This window comes from Lissotriton helveticus, chromosome 9 (genome assembly GCF_964261635.1).
Source record: "Lissotriton helveticus chromosome 9, aLisHel1.1, whole genome shotgun sequence".
Lineage (NCBI taxonomy): Eukaryota > Metazoa > Chordata > Amphibia > Caudata > Salamandridae > Lissotriton > Lissotriton helveticus.
This window is the reverse complement of record NC_136070.1, coordinates 561,797,105-561,822,522: the sequence shown is the minus strand read 5'-3', so window position 1 is coordinate 561,822,522 and position 25,418 is coordinate 561,797,105. Positions and strand designations below refer to the sequence as shown.

General features: G+C 48.1%; 1 protein-coding gene across 4 annotated transcripts in view; it reads right to left on the bottom strand.

The window, feature by feature from the left end:
* Positions 1 to 25,418, bottom strand: part of LTBP3 (latent transforming growth factor beta binding protein 3) — an 872,522-nt gene that overhangs the window by 52,733 nt on the left and 794,371 nt on the right. For all 4 annotated transcript variants that reach the window (XM_078660467.1, XM_078660465.1, XM_078660464.1 and 1 more), the window contains one exon: positions 14,733 to 14,873. In XM_078660467.1, the coding sequence (XP_078516593.1) occupies positions 14,733 to 14,873 (141 nt within the window). The remainder of the gene's footprint in view (positions 1 to 14,732; positions 14,874 to 25,418) is intronic.

The following is a 25,418-nucleotide window of genomic DNA, read 5'->3' as shown; positions in this document are numbered from 1 at the left end:
GATAAGCTATTAAAGTGAATGTTTTTTAAAGTGAATATGATGGCAAAAGTACTTGGTAAAGGGGCTTGAATGTTCAGGTCAATAAGGCTGTGCAGTATATACAAGGCGTTCAGGTGGTTACATACCAACGTGCATATGTACAATGACAAGAATAGGAGGGGTTAGGAGGCAAACACTGGGGTGGAAGTATGGAGATCGTCCATGTAGGAGAAATGAGAAGAAGTGAAAGAGTGGGATTAGGAGTGTCTTCAGTAATAGCGTGGTGAAAACCTATCAGAGTCAACCTTCATAGGCCAGTCCTGGTCAGATGTAATTTACCAATAGAAGGGTGTGGCAGTGGCCTGGAAAAAGCTTGAAACTACACATTTATTGAACAGCAGTTACAAATGTTATATACTGTACACACATGTAACCTTGAACACAAGACAACAGAGGGCAGTGGACCTTCAAAATTGCCGCAACCACAATGTAATACCCCTAGTTTAAGTCCGTTGAGACCGAAAATGTCACATTGTGTGCACTACCTTATGTGCATCCTCTGCCCTAAAGGATGCAGCCCTCACAAAGGAAAACTTATAAAATGTCACAGAGGTGCACCACATACAAACAAAGGATTTTCTTTGAATGATCACTACAGTTATGAACAATGGTAACGATGAATTTCACAAGTTATATGAGGTTCTTCTTTTATTGATGCTTCTTTAAAAAGCTCATAGCACCAGTCAGCGCATTTTGTCCAGCATAAATTGGACTTCTTCAGGGCAATAATCAAATGAAGTAAATCAGTAACATCAAAACTTGTTGTCAAGAGGATAAGAAGGATAAGAAGATTATTCCGATCTTGACAGTAACTTCCAAGGAAACAGCAACCAAAGGAGAAGGGGTAACGGGCACACACTGGTGCTCGTGAGAAACTCTTGTGTCCGGGTGTTGGGACACCAATTGAAGTGTCCTGGCTTGCATAGGGCGGACAAGCCCTGCAGGTAATACAGATTCAACTGCTTTTCTGGAATAACCACTGAATACTATAAGGGGGTGGAAAGACATTCTCCACTTGGACTGCCCGTTACCCATTCTCCTTTGGTTGCTATTTCCTTGGAAGTTGCTGTCAAGATCGGAATAGTCTTCTTATCCTCTTGACAACAAGTTTTGATGTTACTGATTTACTTCATTTGATTATTGGATTATGGAGTCTGAGGATTCAGAGTCACAAACCTCGGAGCTGGAAATTGCCAGGATGGAGCCGTCAGCATAAAAGGCACAAAGGGTGCCTGGGCTTACTGTTGGGGGACACCCAAGTTAAAGGCAAGCGGACCCACGGGGCCAGAAGGCGGGCCAGTAGGGTAGGATGCCTTGGCAAACATGCCATACATTGCATTTAGAAAATGCGAGGGATCAGTTCCGGGTCCTGGAAAAGGAGGGTAAGGATCCATACCTCCTTGATTAGTATTCATCCGAGACCGAACTGGAGGCTGAGGAGCAGGTGAGGAGGGCGCCCGCTCAGGTGAAGACACAGGCACAGGAGAACTCCCTGGGCGCCGGAGAACCTCTGGCCGCCGGAGACCTTCTTGGCACCGGAGACCCTCTGGGTGTCGAAGAGCCTCTTGACGCCGGCGAACCCCTCGGAGTCGGCGAGTGTATTGGAGTCACTAGCGGAGAAGGCGACGGAGAAACAAAGTCCTTTCCCCGGCGCCGCTGAACAGATGAAGCCAACATCGAAGCCAGGCCCTTCGAGGAGTGACGTCCAGAACTGTGTCTCTTCTTCGAATTCTTATGCTTCTTTTGACGTAGAAGTATGCGAGGTCGACGACTTCGAGCGCTTACGACCCCTCTTTTCTTTCTTCGCCTTTGCCATAAAGAGTTTCGCCTCACACTCCTTCAACGCCTTAGGATTCATCTTTCTGCAACACAAACACCCATCAACATTGTGATCCGAAGAAAGACACCAGAGACAGTTGTCGTGAGAGTCCTCAATCGACATATGACCACCACACTCACTGCAGGGCTTAAAACCAGACTTCTTTGAAGTAGCCATTTCCACAGGAAATCGAAGAAAATACGGAGAAACAAAGTAATCTCATAGAAAAGGGAGAGTCCCAGAAAAAAATGTTACGCGTCGACGGTGCGGAAAAAAGGGAACTGATGTCAGCACGCCGACGAGATCTTCTTATGGCTCCGATGACGTCATATGGAGTCGCGAGCAGAGCCGTGCTATTAGGCAAACAACGTTTACATCGCTGATTTTACACCGTGTGCAAACACAAAGCGGTCGTTACAACTACTTGCGCTAGATGGCGCTCTAGACTAGGGAATAGTATGATTTACTACTCCAACACTTTCCCTAGTGTTGCACACACTGGAGTTGGAATAGTAAATCATACTATTCCTAAGTCCAGTGAGCCATCTAGAGCAAGTTGTTGTAACGACTTGCGTTGTAATGGCACTGCGTTGTGAAAACATCGAGGAGTAAAATCCGCGATGTAAAGAGTTATATTCTTCAAAAGTTGAGGAATCCACCGGCAGATGTATCCATCAGAGATATATATATATGTATATGTATATGTATATGTATATACACACACATCGTCCTCCATCGACGGGGGCCCCCAACCCTGAAGGGAGTCCTCAGCAGCGGGGACGGAGCTTCCCGTTAATAAACATAAAAAAACAAAGATGCCAAGGCCCAGTTTCTGACACCAGCGAACATTTATTCCTAGTGGAAATGGCAGCTCACATGAAATCCTTACATGTTTCAGCAAACAAGCCTTAGTTTCTATCACTGATGCATCTGTGATAATCGTTGTTTGCGGAATTGGGTCAATAAAAGACCGTCCCTGTACTAGTTTGTTGGGAGTTCCACACTTGCAGAGATTGGCAAACTTGACGACTGATTAACACTAGATGGTCCAAATGACCCTCCATTGTTGCGCCAGGCATTGTTGTAGAGGACGCATATTTAGTCTGACATGAGGTACTATGGCTCTGCATGAGACATTTGTTTTTGAGGTTGAAATAGTGGCACCAGATTTTTGGAAGTCTGAATTCTGGCTGCATTTGGGAAAACTACTCCTGATTGACAATTTAAGATTGCTCCCAAGTAAGGTTGTACTTGTAGTGGCTATAGGCATGATTTTACTGCATTTACTGGGAAACCTAGTTTGTGCAGTGAATTGATTGTTATCTGAGTGTTTGGCAAACATGTATGATTTGTGTTGCTTTTTATAAGCCAATCATCTAGATATCGAAATACATGTATATTTTGTCTCCTTAAATGAGCTGCTACTACTGCCGGACTTATGGTAAATACTCTGAGGCTGTGGTGAGCCTGAACGGAAGGAGTTTAAACTGAAAGTGCTGTCCATTGAAGGCACACCTGAGATATAGCCTGTTCACTGGATGAATTGGAATGTGAAAATATGAATCCTTTAGATCCAATGCTGTCATGAAATCTCCTTTTAGGAGCAGTGGGATTATATTCTGAAGAGTGACCATATGAAAATGTTCTGATAGGATATACCTGTTTAGAAGCCTGATATCTAATATGGGTCTTAGAGTTCCGTTCTATTTTTGAATTAGAAAGTAAAGAGAGTAAACCCCCTTTCCTTGTTGCTGTATTGGCACTGATTCTATTGCTCCTTATTTTGATAGAGCTGGAATTTCTTCTTTTAACAGGTTTTGATGTTGTATAGACATTTTGTGAAAACGAGGTGGTATGTTTAGGAGGAGTTGAGGTTAGCTTCAGACAATACCACGTTGGATAACATCCAACAGCCATTGATCTGATGTGATGTTTACCCATTGTGGAAAGAACTGTTGTAGTCTTCCCCCGACAGGTGTTATGTGATTGGGGGGAATGGTCTGGAGACTGTTGAGGTGAAGCAGTATGTGGTATTGGAGGAGGAGTAATCCTAAGTGGACTGGTGACTTTATCCTCCTATTTTCTTTTCTTTGCAGGAATTACATGTTTTTGAGGAGGTCTAGTAAGTGTTCTTCCTGAATCTGGATGAACTACTAGATGTTTTTGTTTGTTGTTCAATTACTGATGCAATTTTTTAAAGACTAGTTGAACCTCCTCTGAAGAATGGTCAACTGTACTTTTTTTAAACTATATTTTGTCTCCTGTATGCCTGGGTGACAAGTGTTTCGGATCCAAGGCTTTAGATTTAGAGCTACAGTCTGAATGTCTTTTTGGATCCGAAGGTTTTGGTTTCCCAAAGATGTGAACGTGTCTCGTTTGGATGTTTTCGGCTCCAAAGATTTTTTCGATTCGGAGTTGGACTGTTTCAGATCTATAGCCTTTGACTGCCTTTTCTGAGCTGAGCCGAGGGCAGACTTTCTGTGATCAGTTGTCGGTGCCGACCATGGCCTGAAGGCAGTGGAGGCCCAACAGCAGATTTGTTTTTATCCTAGGGTGTAACTTTTTGGGGCAGTTTACACACCATTTGTTGCAATTACTCACTGTTTGTTGCCCAGGTGTATGGGTTTCTGTATTGGAGTCAGAGCTTCGGTCTTGAGAGAAAGAACCCTCATCAGCAGCCAACTGATGTGCCTCCATTTCTGTTTCCAGTTGACGTTCTCACTCTCCCCTTAATGTGTGGTGGGCTGGATGCCCCGGATTTCAAATTATACGTCCTCAGTGCCCAAGTCAACTTCCTTCACTTTTGGCTGCATCCGACACCCTTTCAGCCCCACGTGGTGGTGGAGGCTGACCTTGTGGCCCCCTTGCCGCTTCGGATGGCTATCTTCGTCCCTGCACAGCCCCCGCGCGGAGAGATTGATACAGTGGAGACCCTGCGCTGGGCTTGGGATGGTCTTCGGGGATACTCTGGCTCCAGCTTGCTCTCCGCCAATACCATGCCCATCGCATACAACCCAGTATTTCCTTCCCTACAGACGGCCAGGATGGTAAAACGCACGACTCGCCTGGGGTTGTCCACGCTATCCAATCTATATCCTGCAGGCGACTTCTTTTCTCTTCCAGCTGAGTTCGGCACCTTGGACACCCTGCTCTACTTCCAACTTAGAGCGGCCTGCCGGAAGTTGCACCCCACGTTTCCACAGCCCCCTACCTCAATAACTGCAATTGAGCTGGAATAAACTTCTGTCTCCCCTGCAAATTGGTCTCCAGACGTTATGCCCTTACACTGGTGGCTTACTCAATTTCTGCTGACCGAGCCCGTGCTGACTGGAGTGAGGACCTGGGCGCCGATCTCTCCCAGGAGGTCTGAATGTATTGTTGCAAGCAAACTAAACGTTTGTTCCCTAACTATCGCCTGTGCCTCATACATTTTATATATCTGCACAGACTGTACCGCTCCCCTGCTCAACTGTACATAATAGGCCTTGCTCCGAGCGATTGATGTCTCCGTTGCTCTGCCCCCGCCGCCGATTTCTCCCATCATCCCTGACTGTGCCCCAGGGTCTCTGCATATTGGCGCGAGGTGTGTACTGCCATCACTGAGATCACCTCTGCGCCCGTCACACCAGACCCGCTGAAATGCCTCTTAGGCTTTGTGAAACACTGTCCTGATGCCTCTCGTCGACTCACCGCCATGCTGGTTGTTCTTGTGCGCTGCAGGATCCCCATGCATTAGGGTTGAAGACCTGCGCCCAAGGTCAGCGCTTGGCTCGGGATGCTGTGGGTATTCAGACACTTTTGTCCAAATTCTGGGACTTGATGCTGACGCGTAGCCGGCCGCTTGACATCTGGGGTCCCCTTGTTTCATACCTCCAACGCTAGGGCACCCCACCCTCTGCGACCTCTCCCGCGCTCCCTGCCGGCGAATCGGCAGCGGCGGCTGGCTCATACAGGACCACTTCCCCGCCTCAGTGCAATGCTGGTTCCCCGCGGCCCCTCTCTCTTGGACCCTTCTTCAGACCCCTCCTGCTCCACCTCCTGTTACTCCCTCCCATGTACTGATGCGGGCTACTTATGTACTATTGTTCCTATGATGTTTATATCAGATGTGTTTCTCCCTCTTCCATTGCGGAATCCTCGCCTGTATGCCTTGTAACTTGATGTTCATGTTTTCAATAAAGTTTTTTGAAAAAGAAAAAAAACCAATTCTGTTTCCGGTTCCTCCAAACCGAAAATGCCCGGTGAATCATCGATGCTGTATTGAGATATTTGCACTCTTCTTGCTTTACGGTCCCGAAGAGTCTTCTTTGACCTGAAGGATTTACAGGCTTTGCAGTTCTGTTCTTGATGATGCGATGAGAGGCAGGAATTACACACTTTGTGTAAATCGGTATGAGGGAATTTTGAATGACAGGAAGGGCAGAATTGAAAATCTGTCTTTTCCATACCCTTTAGTTGCGTTGTATGACTTTATTCAATATAAAATATCATAAAAGTATGTACAATCCAATTCCATAACTTTAAAAACAATACCAATTTTAAATGTCCGTACCATATTTTCATACAACCAATATAAGTAGAAAATCACATCTTAGAAATATCAATATATAAAGTAATATATAAAAACAATAAAAAGCAGGCAGATTTATAGTCAATAGGGACAGCGGTGGACATAAAAGGGACCTAACTCTTATTAGTTGGTATCATTATTGTTATCCCTCAGCAACTTGCTTCTGGTTAACCAAGTGCAACCCAGATATTTAGCTACTCCACAGATTACACTGAGGGAGGATGTGTCAGTTTTTAAGATGCGCAACACCTCCCTGTAGTTCCTGCTCCCAAATTGGTACAAACCGGTTTCAACCATTTTCTTCTCGCATGTCTGTATGCAGGAGAGGCAAAAATAAATTGGGGGATAGATTCTGAGGGAGCTGCACAGCCAGGGCACAAAGTAGATTTCACAGTGTGCTGTTTCCACCCTGCTATAAATTGAGAGGGAGAGTTCCAAACCTCAGCCTCAGGTAAAGTGACCTTTCTCTGGGGGATTGGATAAAATCAAGGAAGGGTTCCAATTTTCGAAAAGGCTTGTGATCTAGGAACTGCTCTGACAAAGTGCCCCGATTGGAGCTGAGTGCCTCCTCTGCTTGGACCCACTCCCAATTGGCTTTCTTAACTAATTGTTTTGACGGCGGGGTCTGGCTTTCCCATGCCTCAGCCAGTCCGATGTCAGAAGCAAGCTGTTTAAGCCTGCAGATCCATCTGATCTTATTGCCTATATCCAGCTCAATAAGCTCACTAAGGGCAGTGGCATAGTTTATCAATTCTGGGGTCCTTCTCAGGCGCACCCAAAATAGTAGGGGTCGAAGCCTTGCAATATCTTTAATTGAATGGTTCCTATAATCTTGGCGGAGCGATATCAATGGGGTGGATGGAGGGAGGGAGACCAGACCTCTGTAGAATTTATTCTCTGATCTCACTAGGTCCATGGTGTTCTCGAATCCCCATAGTTCCGCCCCGTATAGGGCCGACGGTAGAGCTTTACCCTCACACACCACAAGGGCCGGGGCTACTGGTCTGCTGGAAGAGAGTTGGTGGTGTCTTAGAATTGCCCCCGACACCCTTTTATGGTTGAGCAGCATTTTGGTCAAGTGTGGATTCCACTTCATCAAACTGTTGACCCGTATGCCCAGATAGTCGAAAGATTCGACTAATTCTAATGGGGTACCATTCAACTTGATGCAATTCCTGAACCGTTTGGATGGTGACAATGCCATTAACTTGGTTTTAGATGTATTGATACTTAAGCCCCGTGAGTCACAGAACTGGCTAAACCGATCTAAAAGTTTTTGCAGGCCCATCGGGTCCTTTAGAAACTAGGAGGGTGTCATCGGCAAAGAGCAGGGTGGGCATTTTCTCGCCTGCCAGGGTTGGGGCATCGGCTGGGTCCTCCCTCAAATGGTCTACCACCCCATTAACAAAGAGAGAGAACAAAGTCGGGCCAGTACACAACCCTGGCGTACCCCCCTCTCCACCGCCACCCTTTCTGTCAGCTGGCCCTGGCTACCCCACCTAATTCTGGCATAGTTCCCCTCGTGGAGGCGTTTGATGAAGTCCAGCATCAGGGGCAGGGGGGCTGGGGGGGGAATGCCTAGATCCTAAAAGCACCTGCTAGAGCTTGGCACGAGGGACCAGGTCGAAGGCAGTCTTTAAATCAATGAATGCCAAATAGAGACTGCCTTTCTCAATGATTACAGATTTCCAATAAATCATATAGAATCTAAAAACCTGGTCCATCGTGCCAACCCCCTGCCTGGAAATGTGATAGGACGTTTTCATCGTCCATCCGGGACCTCATCCTCATAAGAAGGACCCTGCCAACCACTTTCTGTACTACATCGATTAAACTAATCGGTCTGTAGTTGGCAGGATCCTCCCTATCGCCCTTCTTGAAGATGGTCACTACCTCGGCTCCCTTGCAGGAGTCAGGAACAGTTTGTCCTCTGGCAATGAGGTTCATCACGAGCAGAATAAATTGTGCCCAGAGCTTAGGGTCATGCAAGAGTAAATCACCAGGGAGGCCATTGGGACCCACCGCCTTTCCTGGCGCAATGCTCGCTATGGCCAGTGTTACCTCATTGATCCCAAATGTTTCAGCTAGTATCGGTGCCCTATCGGTGGATAATGGCGACCCAGGCCTAGAAGACAAATTCTCTTCGTCCCCACAATAGAGACTAAAAAAGTGGCCATACCACTGGCGCCCTGTTATATGATTTGATAGCGGTTCCATTCCCCTCCGAGTGCTTTTATTAATTAGCTCCCAGAACACAGTTGAATCCTTCAGCTGTGCGGCAGATTTAAGATCTTGCCAGTGGGATTCTTCCCAGGTGCGCTTTGCTCGATCTAGTGCTCTAGCATAGTCCTTCTTAGCTAATCTTATTTTTACTGGGTCTTTTGCCCGAAGAGCTATAGATAGTGACAGTCTCATTTCTCTACATGTGGCCGAGTACCACGGATTAGACGGTCGAGGAAGGCAGGCTTTCTGTTCTCTGTAGTCTTTGGTAGTAAAAAACTCTCCTAACCTTCCTTCTGTGTTTTGGTACATCCCGGCGAACTTGAAATCTTGCGTATCCTGACAGGTAGTATTAAGAAGGTCATAATCAATGATCTCCTGCTCTATAAGGTCCCTTATACTAGATAGTTTCTCTTCCTGATTAGCAACCATGTGCCACTTGAGATGTCGATTGCAATTAGACGGTACTACTCCTTTGTTGACAGCACCGAAGCGTTAACTGTCACAATGGATGTAGTATCCCACCTGCGAATAATCTGCATAGACAAGGGGTTGTGGTCGCTGTCCAGACTGAGCTTGATCTCCATATCAAGAAGGTCATCCCATAACCGTGTGTCAAACAAGATGTAATCGATCCGTGAGGGGGAACTAATCCTATTGAATGTGTTCGCCCCGCTGGAATCAGAGCGCGTCCTGCCATTTACGGCTCTTAGATTGTACTCTAGGGTCAGGGCGTTAATTTGTATAGCCCCTTGGGTCCACTTCTTTATTGGCGCTATATTTAAAGTTGGAATAGCCCATTTATTGTCTTCTTCCCAGAATATCTTCTCCACTCAATGGTTCAAATGTGCAGTTGAAATCTCCTGCTACAATGATACCAGAGGTGGGGGGGTAGAGGACAGTTCAAACTCTAAAGTGGTTATGGTTGATGATGACTGGGCCCCTGGAGAACCCCTCGCATATACATTAAAAACCTCCATATAGGCAGCATTTTCTCTCCCTCTTATTGTCAGATGCAAAATATCCTGATATGGGGAGTTATGTTTAATAATGGACCAGTTTAGTGCAATATTGATCCAGATGTGGAGACCCCCCGAAGGGCCCTCTTTACCTGAACTAATCGCCAGAACACAGTATGTGGTAAATCCTGACTTATGCAGGGGCACCAGACTCCAAGTCTCCTGGAACAAGCAGATGTCGTAATTGCCAATAAACTCATTCCACTCCGGAAGAGCCATACCCTTTAGTAGTTTCTGTATAATAAAAAAAAAGTCGAAGAGAATTTCTGCCCTGAAGGGAGAAGGCCGGTAAGTCCGGAATGGAATCGAATCTCTCTTAGACGATTTTAGATGTATAATATGAATGTCGATCTATAACAATACTGACGATGATAAAAAAGATCCTACTGACGATGTCGTACGGAGCAGAGAAACACATGACTGAACCCAAGAGAACTTCTTCCAAGAAAAACTATTTGCACACTTCCGAGCCCTACACTAGATGGCAGACTTATGCTAATCTATCTATCTATCTATCTATCTATCTATCTATCTATCTATCTATCTATATATATATATGTATATATATATATATATATATATATCAAAGCAAATTCCGGGTTGTCACCAAACCTCCACGGAGCACAAACACAGGTACGGACCACTCGAGGGACGTAGTGAAAAACTGCTGTGCTTTATTCAGAATCCATAAATGCAGCAACCAGTCAGTCCTGGCCAGTGCCTCAGCATGACGTGTTTCGACCGATACAACTCGGTCTTGTTAAAAAAAAATAAAAAAAATATATATATGCCGCGAAGGTTCCAAGAATTAATAGAACTGGAGAGACACAGCGGGGTTTCCAGGTGAGGGCTTTTAACTCAAAAAAGCATTTGGCATGACGCGTTTCAACATAATGTCTTCCTCAGATGCCTGCTTCGATATTGCTTTTTACGCCAGAGCACTTTAAATACCTCCCCTCGTTCTGTCATCAGTGGACAATCCAGGTGCACCGGGTTAAGTCCGTACAATCCCCTGTAGCTGCGTCGGCAAACTACAGTACCCAGAATGCTCCTCTCACAGCAAACTGGGAACATGACATAGACCTGGTGCAAGTGTCCTTCTTTGGGTCCTGGATTCAATTGGGAACGGGGTTCTTGTGCTCTGGAAAGCGCAATCCCCGAAGAAAAGTCTCTCACCTCTGGCCCCCAATACGCCTCAACCGTAAAAGTCCTTTTCCCTTCGAGCCTGGAATTAACAGAAACAGTGTCCTGAAACTCCTCCGATACAACTCGGTCTTGTTAAAAAATAAATATATATATATATATATATATATATATATATATATATATATATATATATATATCCAACAAAATCCAGGATCCCAATTCGGAATGGCCACACAGAAGTTTGTTAAAACGCTCTTTTATTGCCACATGCTGGTGAACAACAGGCAGGAAACACTTCAATTTCTTATTTCGCCAAACGCGTTTCGAGAGTCAGCAAGCTCTCTTCATCAGTGGCTTTTTTGGAGTAAAACAAAGTTGCTGCATTTTCGAGTCTTAATAACTAACACCTGCCCCTCACTGGGCGTGGCCGCACTCGGCCTCCTTTGTGTTGTAGTGTCAATGCTATAATGTGTCCCAGTGGATGCAAACTTCGTACCTTTCTTTAATGTTTCAATCCCATGTTGGTAGAGGTGAAACACAGCCTTCATTCACCCTGCTTTGCTGCTGCAACTGAGCGCAGGCATACACGCACACCTGGATAGCGTCGCTCCCCTCCTGCCTTAAATCCACTGACACCAGGTAGGTGCTAGCAAAAGGTGGTTATGCACGATGGGCCATTACCGCGACCAGGAAGGGCCGCTACAAATCCAACATAATCCAGGATCCCAATTCGGAATGGCCACACAGAAGTTTGTTAAAACGCTCTTTTATTGCCACATGCTGGTGAACAACAGGCAGGAAACACTTCAATTTCTTGAATTTGAATTTAATTTGAATTTAAAAACATTTGTAGAGCGCACTTTTACCACGCGGTTTCTTGGCGCTTTTCAGTAGATAACCAGCAATAGCAACGAGAGGGGGTTAAGCGGCAAAAACTCGGGAAAACAGGAAGGTTTTAAGGCTTTTTCGGAACTCGATGTAAGAGGGTGAGGTTCGGAGATGCATAGGGAGAGAGTTCCAAAAGGTTGGAGCTAGGACCGCAAATTTTGCTCCTCCCGCCTTCTTTTTTTTAAAACGGGGAATGGTCAGGAGTGCCAAGTGGGTGGATCGGAGTTCTCTGGCCGGCAGGTAAGGCTTGATGGCTGAGCATATAAACTCAGGGGCAGTGCCCATCCTGGCCTGAAAGGTGAGACAGCCGAGTTTGCATAAAGCTCGCTCTCTTACAGGTAGCCAATGTAATGCCTGCAACAGAGGAGTAGCACGATGGAATTTGGGCAGGCCATGGATCAGGCGCGCAGCCTGATTCTGCACTAGTTGTAGACGGTGAATGGCATAGGCAGGCGCGCCATTATAGATTATGTTGCCATAATCGAGGCGCGAGAGCACCATTGCCATCACAATTACTTTTAATGCCGGGAGGGAGAAGAAGCGGGAGATCTTCCTAATTGTCCTGAGGGAAAAAAAGCAGGAGGACACGACTGAGCTGACGTGGGAGTGAACCGAGAGTTGTGGGTTGAGAAGAATCCCAAGGGTTTTAACTGTGGGGACAGGGGTTGGGGGAGCACCAAGGGAGGGGGGCCAATATGAGGGAGACCAGGGGCTGCAACCACCTCCGGTCAAGACCAACTCTGTCTTGTCCGGGTTGAGTTTGAGGTGGTTGCAGTTCATCCAGTCCTGGATGAACAGCATGACTGTTTGAACATTCTGGGCGGATGAAGGGGAATTGGAGAGATTAAAAATTAGCTGGAGGTCATCGGCGTAGTTGAACACCGTGACCTCGAGCTGCTGCAACATAAACATAAGGGGGTAGATGTATAAATTAAACAGAAGCGGGGAAAGTGAGGAGCCCTGGGGGACCCCACAATCCACCCTACGGGGGGCAGCGGCGAAACCAGCAAGGCGGACCGCCTGAGTCCTTCCGCTCAAAAAGGACTCAAGCCATGAGAGGGCTAAGCCCTCTATGCCCGCCGCCCTGACACGAGTGAGGAGTGTGAGGTGGTCCACCGTGTCAAAGGCGGCGGACAGATCTAAGAGGATGAGGGCTTGCAAGAGGTTGATATCAATGCCCTCACGTAGCCCATCCATCACTGAAATCACCACCTTCTCCGTAGAGTGGAGGGGCCTAAAGCCCGCCTGACAAGAGGAGAGGCAGCGATTTGCCTCCACGTGAGTGCTCAGGGTCTTGGTAACATGGGTTTCCAAGACCTTTCCCAGGTAAGGTAGGAGAGAAATGGGACGATAGTTAGAAGAAAGTGAGGGGTCGGCCCCAGCCTTTTTTAAAAGTGGGATGAGGACCGCGGTTTTATGGAGGCTAGGGACAATGCCATTGCTGAGTGAGTCGTTGAGAAGTGTGAGAGGCGGGGTGGGACAAGCTAGAAAAATTTCTCTGAGGATGTGAGCAGGGCCAAAGTCCAGGGGGGAACCCGATTTCACCCGTTGGAGCAGTGGGGGGAGTGTGTCCTTGGTCAGGAGGGGAAAGTTGGTTAGTTTGGTGGCAGTGGGAGGGGGAGAGGGATTGATGAATGTGGATGATGCGGGAGGGATATTGGTTTTGATCATTGCGACCTTCTCAACGAAGAATTCGTTGAGTGAGTCGCAAAGATGTTGGGAAGGGGGAATCGCAGCCGTGGCTGTGTCGGATGAGGCCAATTCATGCACTGTTGCAAAAATTTCTCTGGACTGGGATTCCGCTGCCAGTATCCTGTTGGAATAAAACTCGGTTTTTGCATCGAGGATGCCTTTTTTGTCAGTCTGGAGTACAGAAAGGTAGGTAGTTTTTAACGCGGGACAATACGCTCTTCTACATGCGCGTTCGGCTCTACGAGCCTCCAGTTTCTTCACCTTGAGATCTGGGGTGAACCATCGGTTAGCTGCATGGGCCCGCTTGACCGTGATACGTCGCAAGGGAGCGAATTCATTGCCCGCATGGGTCAACCAGTTTTTAATAGTGGTCAGTTGGGCTGGGGCAGCAAGACCTGAAAGGTCGGGACTGGTTTTGGCCAGAGACGAGCAAAGGGATGGCATGTCGGCTTTGCCCCATTTCCTGATCCAGATGTTTTTTGGGGGCGGGGGTTTGGCCTCCGGGGCTAGGGCAAGGGAGAGCGAGTGGTCTGACCAAGGGCAGGGAGAAATAGTGGGGGGTGTGGTAGGGATGTTTAATGTCCAAATCTGGTCCAGCGTGTGACCCTGTATGGGAGTGGGACTATGGACATGAGACGTGAAGTTGAGGCTGGTCATCAGATCGGTGAACTCCTTGGAGAGGGCGCTTTCAGCAGGATCGTTTGGCCAGAAATTGAAGTCTCCTAGGACTAGCACTGACAAATTGTTTACCGCCAGTGTGGCCAGGAGATTTTGAAGGCGGGGAATGAAGGAAAGAGTAGAGTGAGGGGGCCGGTAGATAAGAACAGAGGTCAGGGGTATCTATTTCGCCAAACTCGTTTCGAGAGTCAGCAAGCTCTCTTCATCAGTGGCTTTTTTGGAGTAAAACAAAGTTGCTGCATTTTCGAGTCTTAATAACTAACACCTGCCCCTCACTGGGCGTGGCCGCACTCGGCCTCCTGGGTGTTGTAGTGTCAATGCTATAATGTGTCCCAGTGGATGCAAACTTCGTACCTTTCTTTAATGTTTCAATCTCATGTGGGTAGAGGTGAAACACAGCCTTCATTCACCCTGCTTTGCTGCTGCAACTGAGCGCGGGCATAAATATACAATTTTAAAACACTTACCTGCTTGCTGCTTGGCAAAGTCCTAGAAAGTGGCATGTGTGATACCTACCTGGGTGGAAACAATTACGTGGTTCTTGTAACACGTGGTAAAGCCTACGTTCCAATGAATGCGTACCATTCTTACTCGTCAACATCTACATACCTATACACAGACATATGCACACACTATTGATCTCATCTGTGTCCCTTCTTACCTCCCTGTGTCTCTGGAAGGACACATTCTCTGCCACTAGCATCTAGGCTCCAAGGTGCACTGCACTCGCAGAAGAAGGAGCCCACTGTGTTCACACAACGCCCATTTTTACAGCTGGATGGGTCCTGACACTCATCGACATCTGAACATAAAGTCAAAAAGCAAATGACATGACCAGGGGCTGAAGCAACAAGGATATACAATTCATAGGTCCATTTTCGTCTAAGGACAAATGGAAACCCATTGTGTTTAATACCATTTGTAGTCAAATCATATTGTGTTAGCAGATGATTATTTAAGGAAGGCAAAGGCCCGTGTTTATGTTTTGCACTCACATATTGCACTAAAGCTTATTTCTAGTTTAGTGATGCAGATTACATATATCGTCGAGTGAAATAGTCAAGTCAAATAATCTTTATTCGGCCGTAAAGACACAAACATACTTAAGTTCATAATAATGTCCATATAAAATTCCATAATAAAAAGCACATCTTAAAACCCCATAAAGGCCATAAATAAAAAGTAATAAAATACAGACATACACATTGCTAGGAATCAATGGAATTATGCCAACGAAGGGCTCCTTTTAAAAATCCTCCTGTAGCATAGCAAACAGCTGGCTCAGACAGCATGTATAGGAAATAAAAAGCTGATATGTACTCTCGAAACCCATAAGCTTTAAGATAAGGCAATTAACAGAGGCGCCTAAAAGGTTCATAATAATGAGAAGAAAAAGTGCTCTAGTGTCTGCAGAGAGGAGTTTTTTTTTTTTTTTTTTTTTAGTTTTCAAAAACCTTTATTAAACATAAGTGCAGAGCAGGATTACGTACAGATACCAATGCAAAGCACCCTGGATATGCACACAATTGAGTCCGACAACATGTATCACAATCGCGGTATATAATAAAGTCCGCCGGTCATGGCTGACATTTGGCCAGCCTCCAAATCATGGCGAGGATAATGAAGTGCGCTTTATCCACCACTCACCCGATAACTTTGTTCTCAAAAGAAAGCGAAAACCAATATTTGCCAACCCAGGAACTCACCCGTCCCGTCCCTCTCCCTACCCCCAACCCCTCCCCCAACTCCCCCCCCCTCTTGCTGCCGGGTCTGGAAACGAAGGAGAAAGTGTAAACAAAAAATTGGGTCTATGCCATCCCTTCTCTATGGTGGATCATCATGTATCGTGCCACCCTGTGTCTGGGTCTCCCGCTGTCCCACGTTCGTGGAATCTGGGCATCTTTGAGTCTGAGGGGCATCCAATCCCACTAGTTCTTGGAACATCACACCCCAAGCCTGCAGGAGCTCCGGTATCTTCCCGTCTCTCCTTGTGTGTCTTATGTGTGCTTCTTCCGCCAGTGCCCACTCCCGTAGATCCGCCCTCCATTTCTGCAAGATTGGGCCCTGTGGGGACAGCCAGTGGATCGCTATACGTCGTCGGGCTGTGGCCAGGCCCAGCACGAGGAACCGCCTGCTCACTTTCCGTTTGGGGTTTATGGGGATTAAGCCCAGGAGGCAAGGGCGCAGGTCCAGGTCTATCACCCACCCTGAGACCCTTGCCAAGATCTCTAAAACCGATTTCCAGAAGGACTGGAGGTTAGGGACAAAGTCCGCCATGGGACTGCGGCACCTCGGGCATTAGGAATCCCTGGTGTTATCAATAGCCTGGAGTCGTCTAGGGGAGAGATAGGTCATGTGTATAATATTATATTGAATTTGTTTAAAGTGATTGCTCACCGACACCTTCCGCACACTTTCATGGATCTTTTCCCAATCACGGGGGGTGATGTCCTGCGGACACGCCTGCTGCCATTTGTCTTCTATCGCCAAGGGCCGTAGTCTCTCATCCTCCCGCATAGCCCTGTAGAGGTGGGTCACAAACTTCTGGCCCCCCGCCATTGCCAACATCGTGACTAAGGTATGGGTGTGTGCCTGAGCCTCTGGGAACAAGGGCCATAACTGCCTTGCAGTCACCGCTAGTTTAGCGTAATGAAGAAATTGTCCTGGACCCAGCTCAAAGGTAGCGACCGCCTCTTGGTAAGTGATGAATGTATCATTTGGGTACTGGTCGGCTAACATCAGGCAACCACCCTCCATCCATTTGTCTACAGACATGACCTGTGCAATCCGGGCAAAGGGCGGCATCAACCACAGATCCATGTCGGGGCCAATGTGGCGTCATGTCACACGGTCCCAGATTGCGGCCCCCAACCGAACCAGCAAGGGAACGTGGTCCCGTCGTCCCCTCTTCTGCCAAAGCAGCACTCCCAGTTGTTCATTCCCATAGGCCCCTGCCAGCAGGGACCTTTCCCAGGAGGGATTTGTGTCCAACCATGCAACGGCATGCTGTAGCTGCGACGCAAAATAGTACAGCTCTAGGTCGGGGACTTCTATTCCACCCGAGCCCCAGCTACGCTTCAGGATCTCTAGACTCGACCTACATCTTTTCCCGTTCCATAAAAGCAGGACTAAGAGGGAATCCAATTCCCGAAAAGTCCAGTGCGGCAACTCGTAAAAGGATCCTTGCATCGAGTATAGGCGGCGTGGGAGAACCACCATCTTGATTAGGGCGATCTTCCCCATCAGAGAGATCTTAAGGGTGTTCCAGAAGGCGACACTTCCCTTCAAACCCCGAAGTATCCGTCCCATATTATGGTAGAAAAAATCGGTCGGGTTACGACCAATCGAGATCTCCAAATTGGTATATAGTAGTTGAACCCATTTTACGAACCCTTCCCCCAGGCCTAGTTTTAAAAGCACCTTCCAGAGGTAGGCCCAACGAATCGAGTCGAACACTTGTTCGATATCCAAGAAGACCAGTGTGTCTTGTTTGGCTTGTCCCGCTAGTGTTCGCATGACGTGTGCCAGGCGACGGATATTCCTTAAGGTGTTCTGGCCAGCGATGAACCAGGCGGCGAAGGTAGGGAAGGAGTCTGGAGGCCAGCTCCTGGCTGATGATCTTCAAGTCCACGTTTAACATGGATATGGGACGATAGGATCCGGGGAGGATAGGGTCCTTACCCGGCTTCGGGATCATTACGATTGTCGCTGCCCGCATGGAGTCTGGGAGCGAGCCCCGGTCGTAGGCCTCCATTGCCACCTCATGAAGTTTTGGAACCAGGACTCCCTTGAACTCTTTATATAGTTTGGCCGCTAAACCGTCCATCCCCGGGGATTTTGCTGTCTGCAGGTGGGCTATTGCAGTACGAATTTCCTCCTCTCGGAGTGGCCCTCCCAGGTCATCCTGGCTATTCGCTTCAATCTCAGGGAGCTGTACCCCTCGAGGTACACCTCCACGGGCTCGGTGCCCGGTAACGGCTGCGCTTCCGAGTATATTTTACATAAATGGGATCGGAACACCTCGTTGATCGCCTGCTGGGTATATACCACCCGGCCCAATCCATTCTGCATCGCCAAGATAGGGTGAGGTTGGGTTTCCGCCCGTATCAGTCGTGCCAACAGTCTACCAGCTCTGTCACCCTCCATTTACCATTTCCGCCTGCTGGCTGTCCAGTTAAATTTGCCAAGCGAGGCCCAGGTGTCTCCCAATTGCTGCAGTGTAGTCGTCCATTCAGGCCGTTGCTCCTTATCTGTGGGGAAGTCCCTCTCTATCTCCGCCAAGCGGTCCTCGTGCTGTCGGAGTTCCCGTTCCAGCACCCGTTTCACCCCTACCTCCGTAGACATAGCTGCCCCCGAAGGACAACCTTCATAGCGTCCCATTCAGTTGCTCTCGTCGTAGCTAACCCCCAGTTTATTTCTAGGTATGTCCTGAGCCCCTGTGAGATAGCCTCTTTATAGGTGGGGTCTCCGAAGGCCTCTGTGTTGAGTCTCCAGAGCGGGATCTTGAGCCGTGGTCCGCCCACCAAATACATGAGTAGGAGCGGGGAGTGATCAGATAGGTATCTCGCCAAGTAGTGGACCTCCTCCACCCTATCCATGACCACGCCCTGCAGGAAAAAATAATCTAGTCTACTGTGTGTGTTGGCAGCAGGCGTGAAGCACGAGTACACTCGTCGAACCGGGTTGCGGTGTCTCCATGCATCTATGAGGTCAGAACTTTGGAGCATCTGGGCCATTGTATCTCTCATTTTTGGTTTGGCATCAAGCTTTGGGGGGCATCTGTCTAAATTCCCATCTAGTGCACAGTTAAAATCCCCCACCAGCAGGAGCTCCGTGTCAGGGTCTATGTCTAACTGGTTCAACACTTTACCCAAAAACTCACCATCATCCGTGTTTGGGGCGTAAACATTCACCAGGCAAACACTACGCCCATCCAGAGTACCCACCACAATGACAAACCTGCCCTCTGGATCCAATTTTGAGTGTACGGCTTTAAAGGGGACTCCCGGTGCCACCCAAATTAGCGCCCCTCTAGCAAACCCTGAGTAGGACGTGGCGAAAAACTGACAATGCCACCTACGCTGGACATATTTAAGGCAATCCCCCCCAGAGGTGCGTTTCCTGTAGGAAAGCAAAACTGACCCCATAACGCTGGAGATATGTAGCTACTCTAATCCGCTTAACCATGTTATTGAGGCCCCTAACGTTCCATGTCAGTAGTTTGTATTTACACGCGTCACCCATCAGATAGTAGCATTTGTCTCCCTCGGAGCTCCCACTTGGCGCCCCTTGGAATCGTCTCCACAGTGTGACGTGACCCACCAGAAAGCAGACAACCTAAACAATACATTGCAAGAGTGTAAAATGACCCGGCAGCATCCCTCTTCCAATCATAACAAGGAACCCCAACATTTCCCCCTCACAGGCAGTAGTCCCACCCCGAAACAAAACTGGGAACCTGAACATTACCCACCCTCAGGCGGTAGCACCGCATCCCCCGATTCGGAACCGACCAGGAGACCTCGAATCCCGCCCCAAAGACTCACCCCCCCTCAAACCCCTCTCTTCAACTCACAATTAAAGAATTAAACAAAATAAACACTGCAATTAAATACTTTATAGTCCAAAAAAAAACCTTTCACCTCGTACTTGGGTCCTCAGCCGACTGACTGGCACCGTGCAGCCCTGCCCGGCTGAGGCCTAGCCGGCCACCTAGGCACTCTACAGTCGGTCACTTAAGGTGAAGTGGCACAGTAGAACAAGCACTGTGTTACACTTGGTTATCGCCCCCCCACCGTCCCCATCCTTTTATACTTGTACCACTCCGGGGAACAGCCCCCTCCCTAGCTTGTCAGGCTTCCATGATCCTCCCAGATTAAAGTATAAAGATACTCACAGTGTCCTGGACCCCCCATGCAACCTATCGACCACCTGAGTTACCAGTCACTCGTCCTGCGCAGGTTCTACCCCCGGACTGGTGGCTCCCCCCGCATCGGACTGCGTTTCTTGTACCAAACACAGTGGGGAGAATTGGTTCAGTGTTGAAATTGCCGTTAGTTCCGCGCGGAGTGTGCCATCCGGGCCCACCGTGATGCGTTCCTTCTGTGTGACAGCGCGTTCTCCCAGAGGTTGTCCCCCCTCTCCGCGCCGCTGGTTCCGCCGGCGTGAGTTCCGTTGCCGTTGTTCCTGCCACCCTTGCATGTGGTCGTGGCCCTCTAGGCCCTGTGCGTCCATCCATTCGTCTGCATCCGTTGGGCGGTCGAAGAAGTGTGTCCTATCGCCATGCTGTACTAGGAGCCTGGCTGGGAAGACCAGACTGTATTTAATGCCGTGGCTCCGCATCCGTCGTTTAACCTGCAAAAAATCGTTCCGCAGGTCTTGAACTTTTCTGGTGTAGTCCGTAAAGATATGAATATCCTGGTTATCATACCTGGGTGGGCCGGACTTGCGGATATGCAGAAGGATCACGTCCCGGTCTCTAAAATTGAACAAAACAAGCTATTATGGCCCTGGGAGGAGATCCCGGCTTCAGCAACGGTCCCAGAGTTCTATGGGCCCTCTCAATTGCGAACAATTTAGATAGCTGTAGGTTCGGGAAGACTTTGCCGATCCATTCCTCCAGAAATAGGTTCACCGCTGGCCCCTCGGAGCGCTCCGGAAATCCCAGGAAGCGGAGATTGTTCCTCCGGGAATGCCCTTCTGCATCCTCAGCCCGGTCTTCCAAGCGGGTCTTATGCTCCTGGAGGGCTGCAATCGTTTCCCTCATCTGTCGGACTTCGGATTGCAATACTGTCAGGTCCCCCTCCGTGGTGGTGACCCTGTCCGCCACCTTTTTGAGGTCAAGGCGTAAGTAGTTAATGTCCATAGCCATCCCGTCCATCTTGGTTTCCAGCGCTACCCTGGAGTTCTGGATCGCCACCAGGATATCAGCTGTATCTCGGGCCGTCGCCTCTGGGGGGCCTCCGCCCTCCGATCCATCCCAGGGCGTTCCGCTGGGCCCGGGACCGTATATTGGACTATCTTGTTCGCCTGGGCCCCCCTCACTGGTCGGTCCTGGTCGGTCCTTGCCCATAGTAATGTGGGCCGCCGAAGGTAGTCTAACAGGCACCTCCCAGGGAGGCCTGCGTAGTTCACTGTATCTCCCTTTGCGTGGTAGCGCAGCCCGGGTAACGACAACGCAGGGTCCGGCCAGTCCAACCACTGGGCCCCCACAAGTCAGGATCCCAGATGAGCGCTCGCTCGCCCCCGCAGCAGGAGCACAAACGGTTTCCACAGGCGCTAAATAGGGCACGGGGGGGAAAGCGGCACCCAGGCTCCCCGGTCTCGGAGAGAGCTCTGATCACTGTGGGCTGTGTAGCGTCTCGGGTCGCAAGGCTATTTGGGGTCCTCTCCGACCTGTGAGCACCTTCAGTATTCACCCAGGGGCCACAGCGCCTCGCCCGGTAGTCGCCGGCACCCACCCTCAGTGATCTCGTGAGGAGGTGGTCGTGCTCCGCCGCTCTTTGAGGGGGTATCCCTGATGTTGCCAGAGGGCCCCACACCAGTCATAGGCCCGGAACCCCCACAGGACTGGGTGTCCCCTCGATGGGGTGGGGTAGAGGGAAGCAGGAAAAACCGCACTGCAGGCCGCTCCGACCATGCAGGTTCGATCTCCGGTCTCTCTGCCGGTGTTCCCGGCGTCCGGACGTGTCTAGGCCGCACCTCCTCGGCCTCACGTAGGAGGGGTCCCCCGAGGCCGTGGCAGCTCCGTATGCAGACTCACCCGATAATCACCGGTTGGAAATTCTCGGTACGTCAGGGCTCGCGCGTCTCCCCGCTCAGCTCCGTGGGGGTGCACAGCCACTGTCTAAGGTCCCCAGGCTCCTCAGAGTCACCTCAGCGTGAGGCGGAAGCCATTTTTCAGTCATGGGCGCTATCAGGTCCGTTGCCGGGCACCGGGCGCCGGGCCCCTTTCCTTCACCCGCGGTAATTTTCCTCAGCGGTATATGCGGTTCAGGTCCGGGGGGGTTTCACACCACAGGAGCGCCTTTTCTTTAGTTCAACAGTGCCAGGATAATGCAGGATTTTAGATCGCTGGGGCAGGAGCTGGGCTCAAACACGTCTAGCCAGCCATTACGTTAGGCCACCCTGCAGAGAGGAGTTGTCACAGAGGGCATACTAAAATACTTTTTGGATCATACTGACCTTTTGGGAAACAAAGATAACTTTGGATTGAGCAAACCCGAAACTTGGTTAGCAAAGAACACTCCCAAACATTTCTAACCAGGGAAAGGTGCAGGTCATCACAGACTTTGATGGCTAAGTATTCTCTCATCGTCCGTCTGGCCAAAACACTGAGCTCTCTTGCATCTGAGGCAGAGCTCATATATAACATATTTGTCTTGTCCCTCTCATCCTGGCCGAACCTGTGGGGTAGGAAAATAAATCCGGCCTCCCCAGGGCTTTGGCAGTTCTCTTTATATAACCCAGCCAAGGGATCTTTAACCTGTTATCACGTTTTAAGCAATCTAGGATCACTTCTTGGTTGAGCGATGTGCGTGGGTTGCTCCACACCGCCAGCCACACGAGGAGTGGAATAATGGTAATATGATCTTCAAAAAATGGTAAGTCTAGTTTTTCATGAAGAAAGAATTGTGAGCTGGGAGGGATAAGTCCCCGTAATCTTCGTCAAAAACAAAATTCCTCCTATTGGAGCATAGAGCAGTCCCAGTATCCCCCTATAGATACACCATATGTAAAGAACGGCAAACACTTGAGTCCGTAAACTTCCAACAGAAGCAGAATGGGTTTACTCCCCAGCCGTGCTGCCAGCCCAAATAAGACCCCTACAGATTGGTTAAAATGCAGTCAGAAGTTTGCAAGACATGGCCACTAGTAGTTCCTAGAATCAATGGTTATACCTAGGTATGGAAACTCACTGACCCTCATGACAGTTTTGCCCTTAATAGAAATTGCCCTCATTTTGGCATTTTGCTTCATTATGACCACATAATGTGTCTTAGCTATGATGATTTCTAGATCAAGATTGTCCTTGAAGAGGACAAACGCACTTACGAGACCCGTAAGACCATTTCGTGTGTGGGAATGCAGAACCACATCATCAGCATAGAGTAAGGCTGGGATAAAAGTCAAGTTTACCTTGGGTATGTGTATCCCCCTGTGAAACTAAAAACAAACGTAACCTATTAATATATAAAAGAAATAAAATAGGGGCCAGGACACAACCCTGGCAAACTCCCCGGGACAGGCAGAAGAGTTCTGTACATTCCCCCTCCATTCCATATCTTACGGAGGCACTGGCCTATTATGTAAAGTTCACCAAGAGTACAGGTAGTACAATATCAGCTAAGATATTCCACACCTTGGACCAATTAACACGATCAAAAGCACTGCTGAGATCTATAAAGCCAAATAAATTGGGAGCTTCTTAGCAGTTACATATTTACTCACATTGAGATGCAGATTCAAATGCTGTTCTATGGTCCCCATGCCTTCCCTAAAACCATATTGTATTGTGCAAAGCAAGCCACTTTGCACCACCTAGTCATCAACTCTATGCAGGATAACATGCTCCACTATCTTTACCACAGAATCCAGGAGCGAGATAGGCCTATACCAGCGGAGATCCTGCTGATTACCTCTTTATTAATAACAGGTACAATAGTAGCTGTCTGACAAGAAGAAGGAATACCAGAGGAAGCAGCAGCATTTAAAACATTAGTAATTACTGGGGCCCACAACTATATGTTATCCATATAAATGTTCACGGGTACCCCATTTGGACCAGGGCCTTTATTTGATGGGCTGGCCGAAATAGCAGCAGAGACCTCATTCAAACTGAAACTATTTTCCAATGGGAACTTGGGAACACCATCTATGTACGCTAAAATTTGACACCCCCCATACGAATAGATCAATATAAAATGCTCTAACCCTTTCTAAGGGTTAATATTAGATCCAGATCCCTCTGACACTGCTGATAGGGATTTTGTACCATTAACAATTTGCCAAAATCCCTTGGAGTCAATGGCTTTACATGTATAAACAAATAATTCCCAGGTTGCCTCTTTAAGTACGGATTTCCTTTTTTTATAGCAAATTCATAGAGTGATCTAGCTTCAGCAATACACTGTTGATTCATTGGCTTAGGAGTCAGGGCTTCATGCATGCTGCAGTTAGTGGTTCTGCAATCCTTATCAAACCACCCTTGTTTCAGGGCTCCTTTCCTACTTGATTTGTACTGGAAAAGATTTCTTCTAGCCTGGTTTAGGGAACTAAATGCGTCCAAATGCTCGACTGGTGGAGGTTAAAAGTTAACAGACAGTTGAATAGCTCAGGATTAGACACAACAGGATTGCTCATTATCCCTCTGTAAATAGCTCTCTAGCTTAACCTTAGGCCACCATTCTTTTGCGACAAACCAGTTACACCAAAGGGGGCTCAACGTTGGGTGCAGTCAGGTAGCTTGAGGATAAACTCTAGGGGGTTATGGTAGCTGAAGGTGTTTTTAATAATCATCCCTGTGCTGGCATACGGTTCCATTTTTTGGAGATAAAGTTGTAATCGATAACTGAGCCTTTACAACAGACAAAAAACATAGGGGGTTGATGGTGGAGATCTACCAACATTTCTGCCATGTTAAATAGCCCAAAGCTGTGTAGGTTATTGAGTAGTTTCAAGCCCCTACAGTCAGCCTGGTCACATGGTAAGTTATTGGCCGTCACAAAAGGATCATACAGTGTTAGATTCCAGACCAATTTGGCAATAAAATCACCCCCTATAACCACATAAAAATAATTTAAAAGGCTTATTGACATCGACTTTAAAACCAAGAGTATCTTGAACAGAACATCAAATTGACACCCTATATCAAAGACAGTGCTATAAAAATGTTAAAGGAAAAAGTTAAACTTGTTGGTTAGAACGATCCACAAGATCTGTATCCCCCCTATGCTTACATATGATTGGAACAATTCGATAGAAAATTGAAATTTCGATCAGAGTAGTTAAACCACTCCGAGCTCTCTCACCTGTAAAAGCAACAGTGGGAACTGAGAAGCTTTCAAAGCCATCCCACACAATATTCGGACCAGGTCTCTTGTAATCTATTAATATCAAATTTGGTAACAAAGTCAAACCAAGATTAGTACTACCATTTGGTCCGGATACCTGCAATGTTCCAGATGATCAGCTTAGTAACTGCCCTTCAGGCAAAACCTGGGGTTCAAAGAAGGAACCAATAGCAGTAAAACAAATCCTTGTTGGCTTAGAGAGCTTTTTAGGTCAAATACAATCTGAATCAAGTCAGCCATTAGCATATAGATTCGTCATAGAGAAAAATCGATTG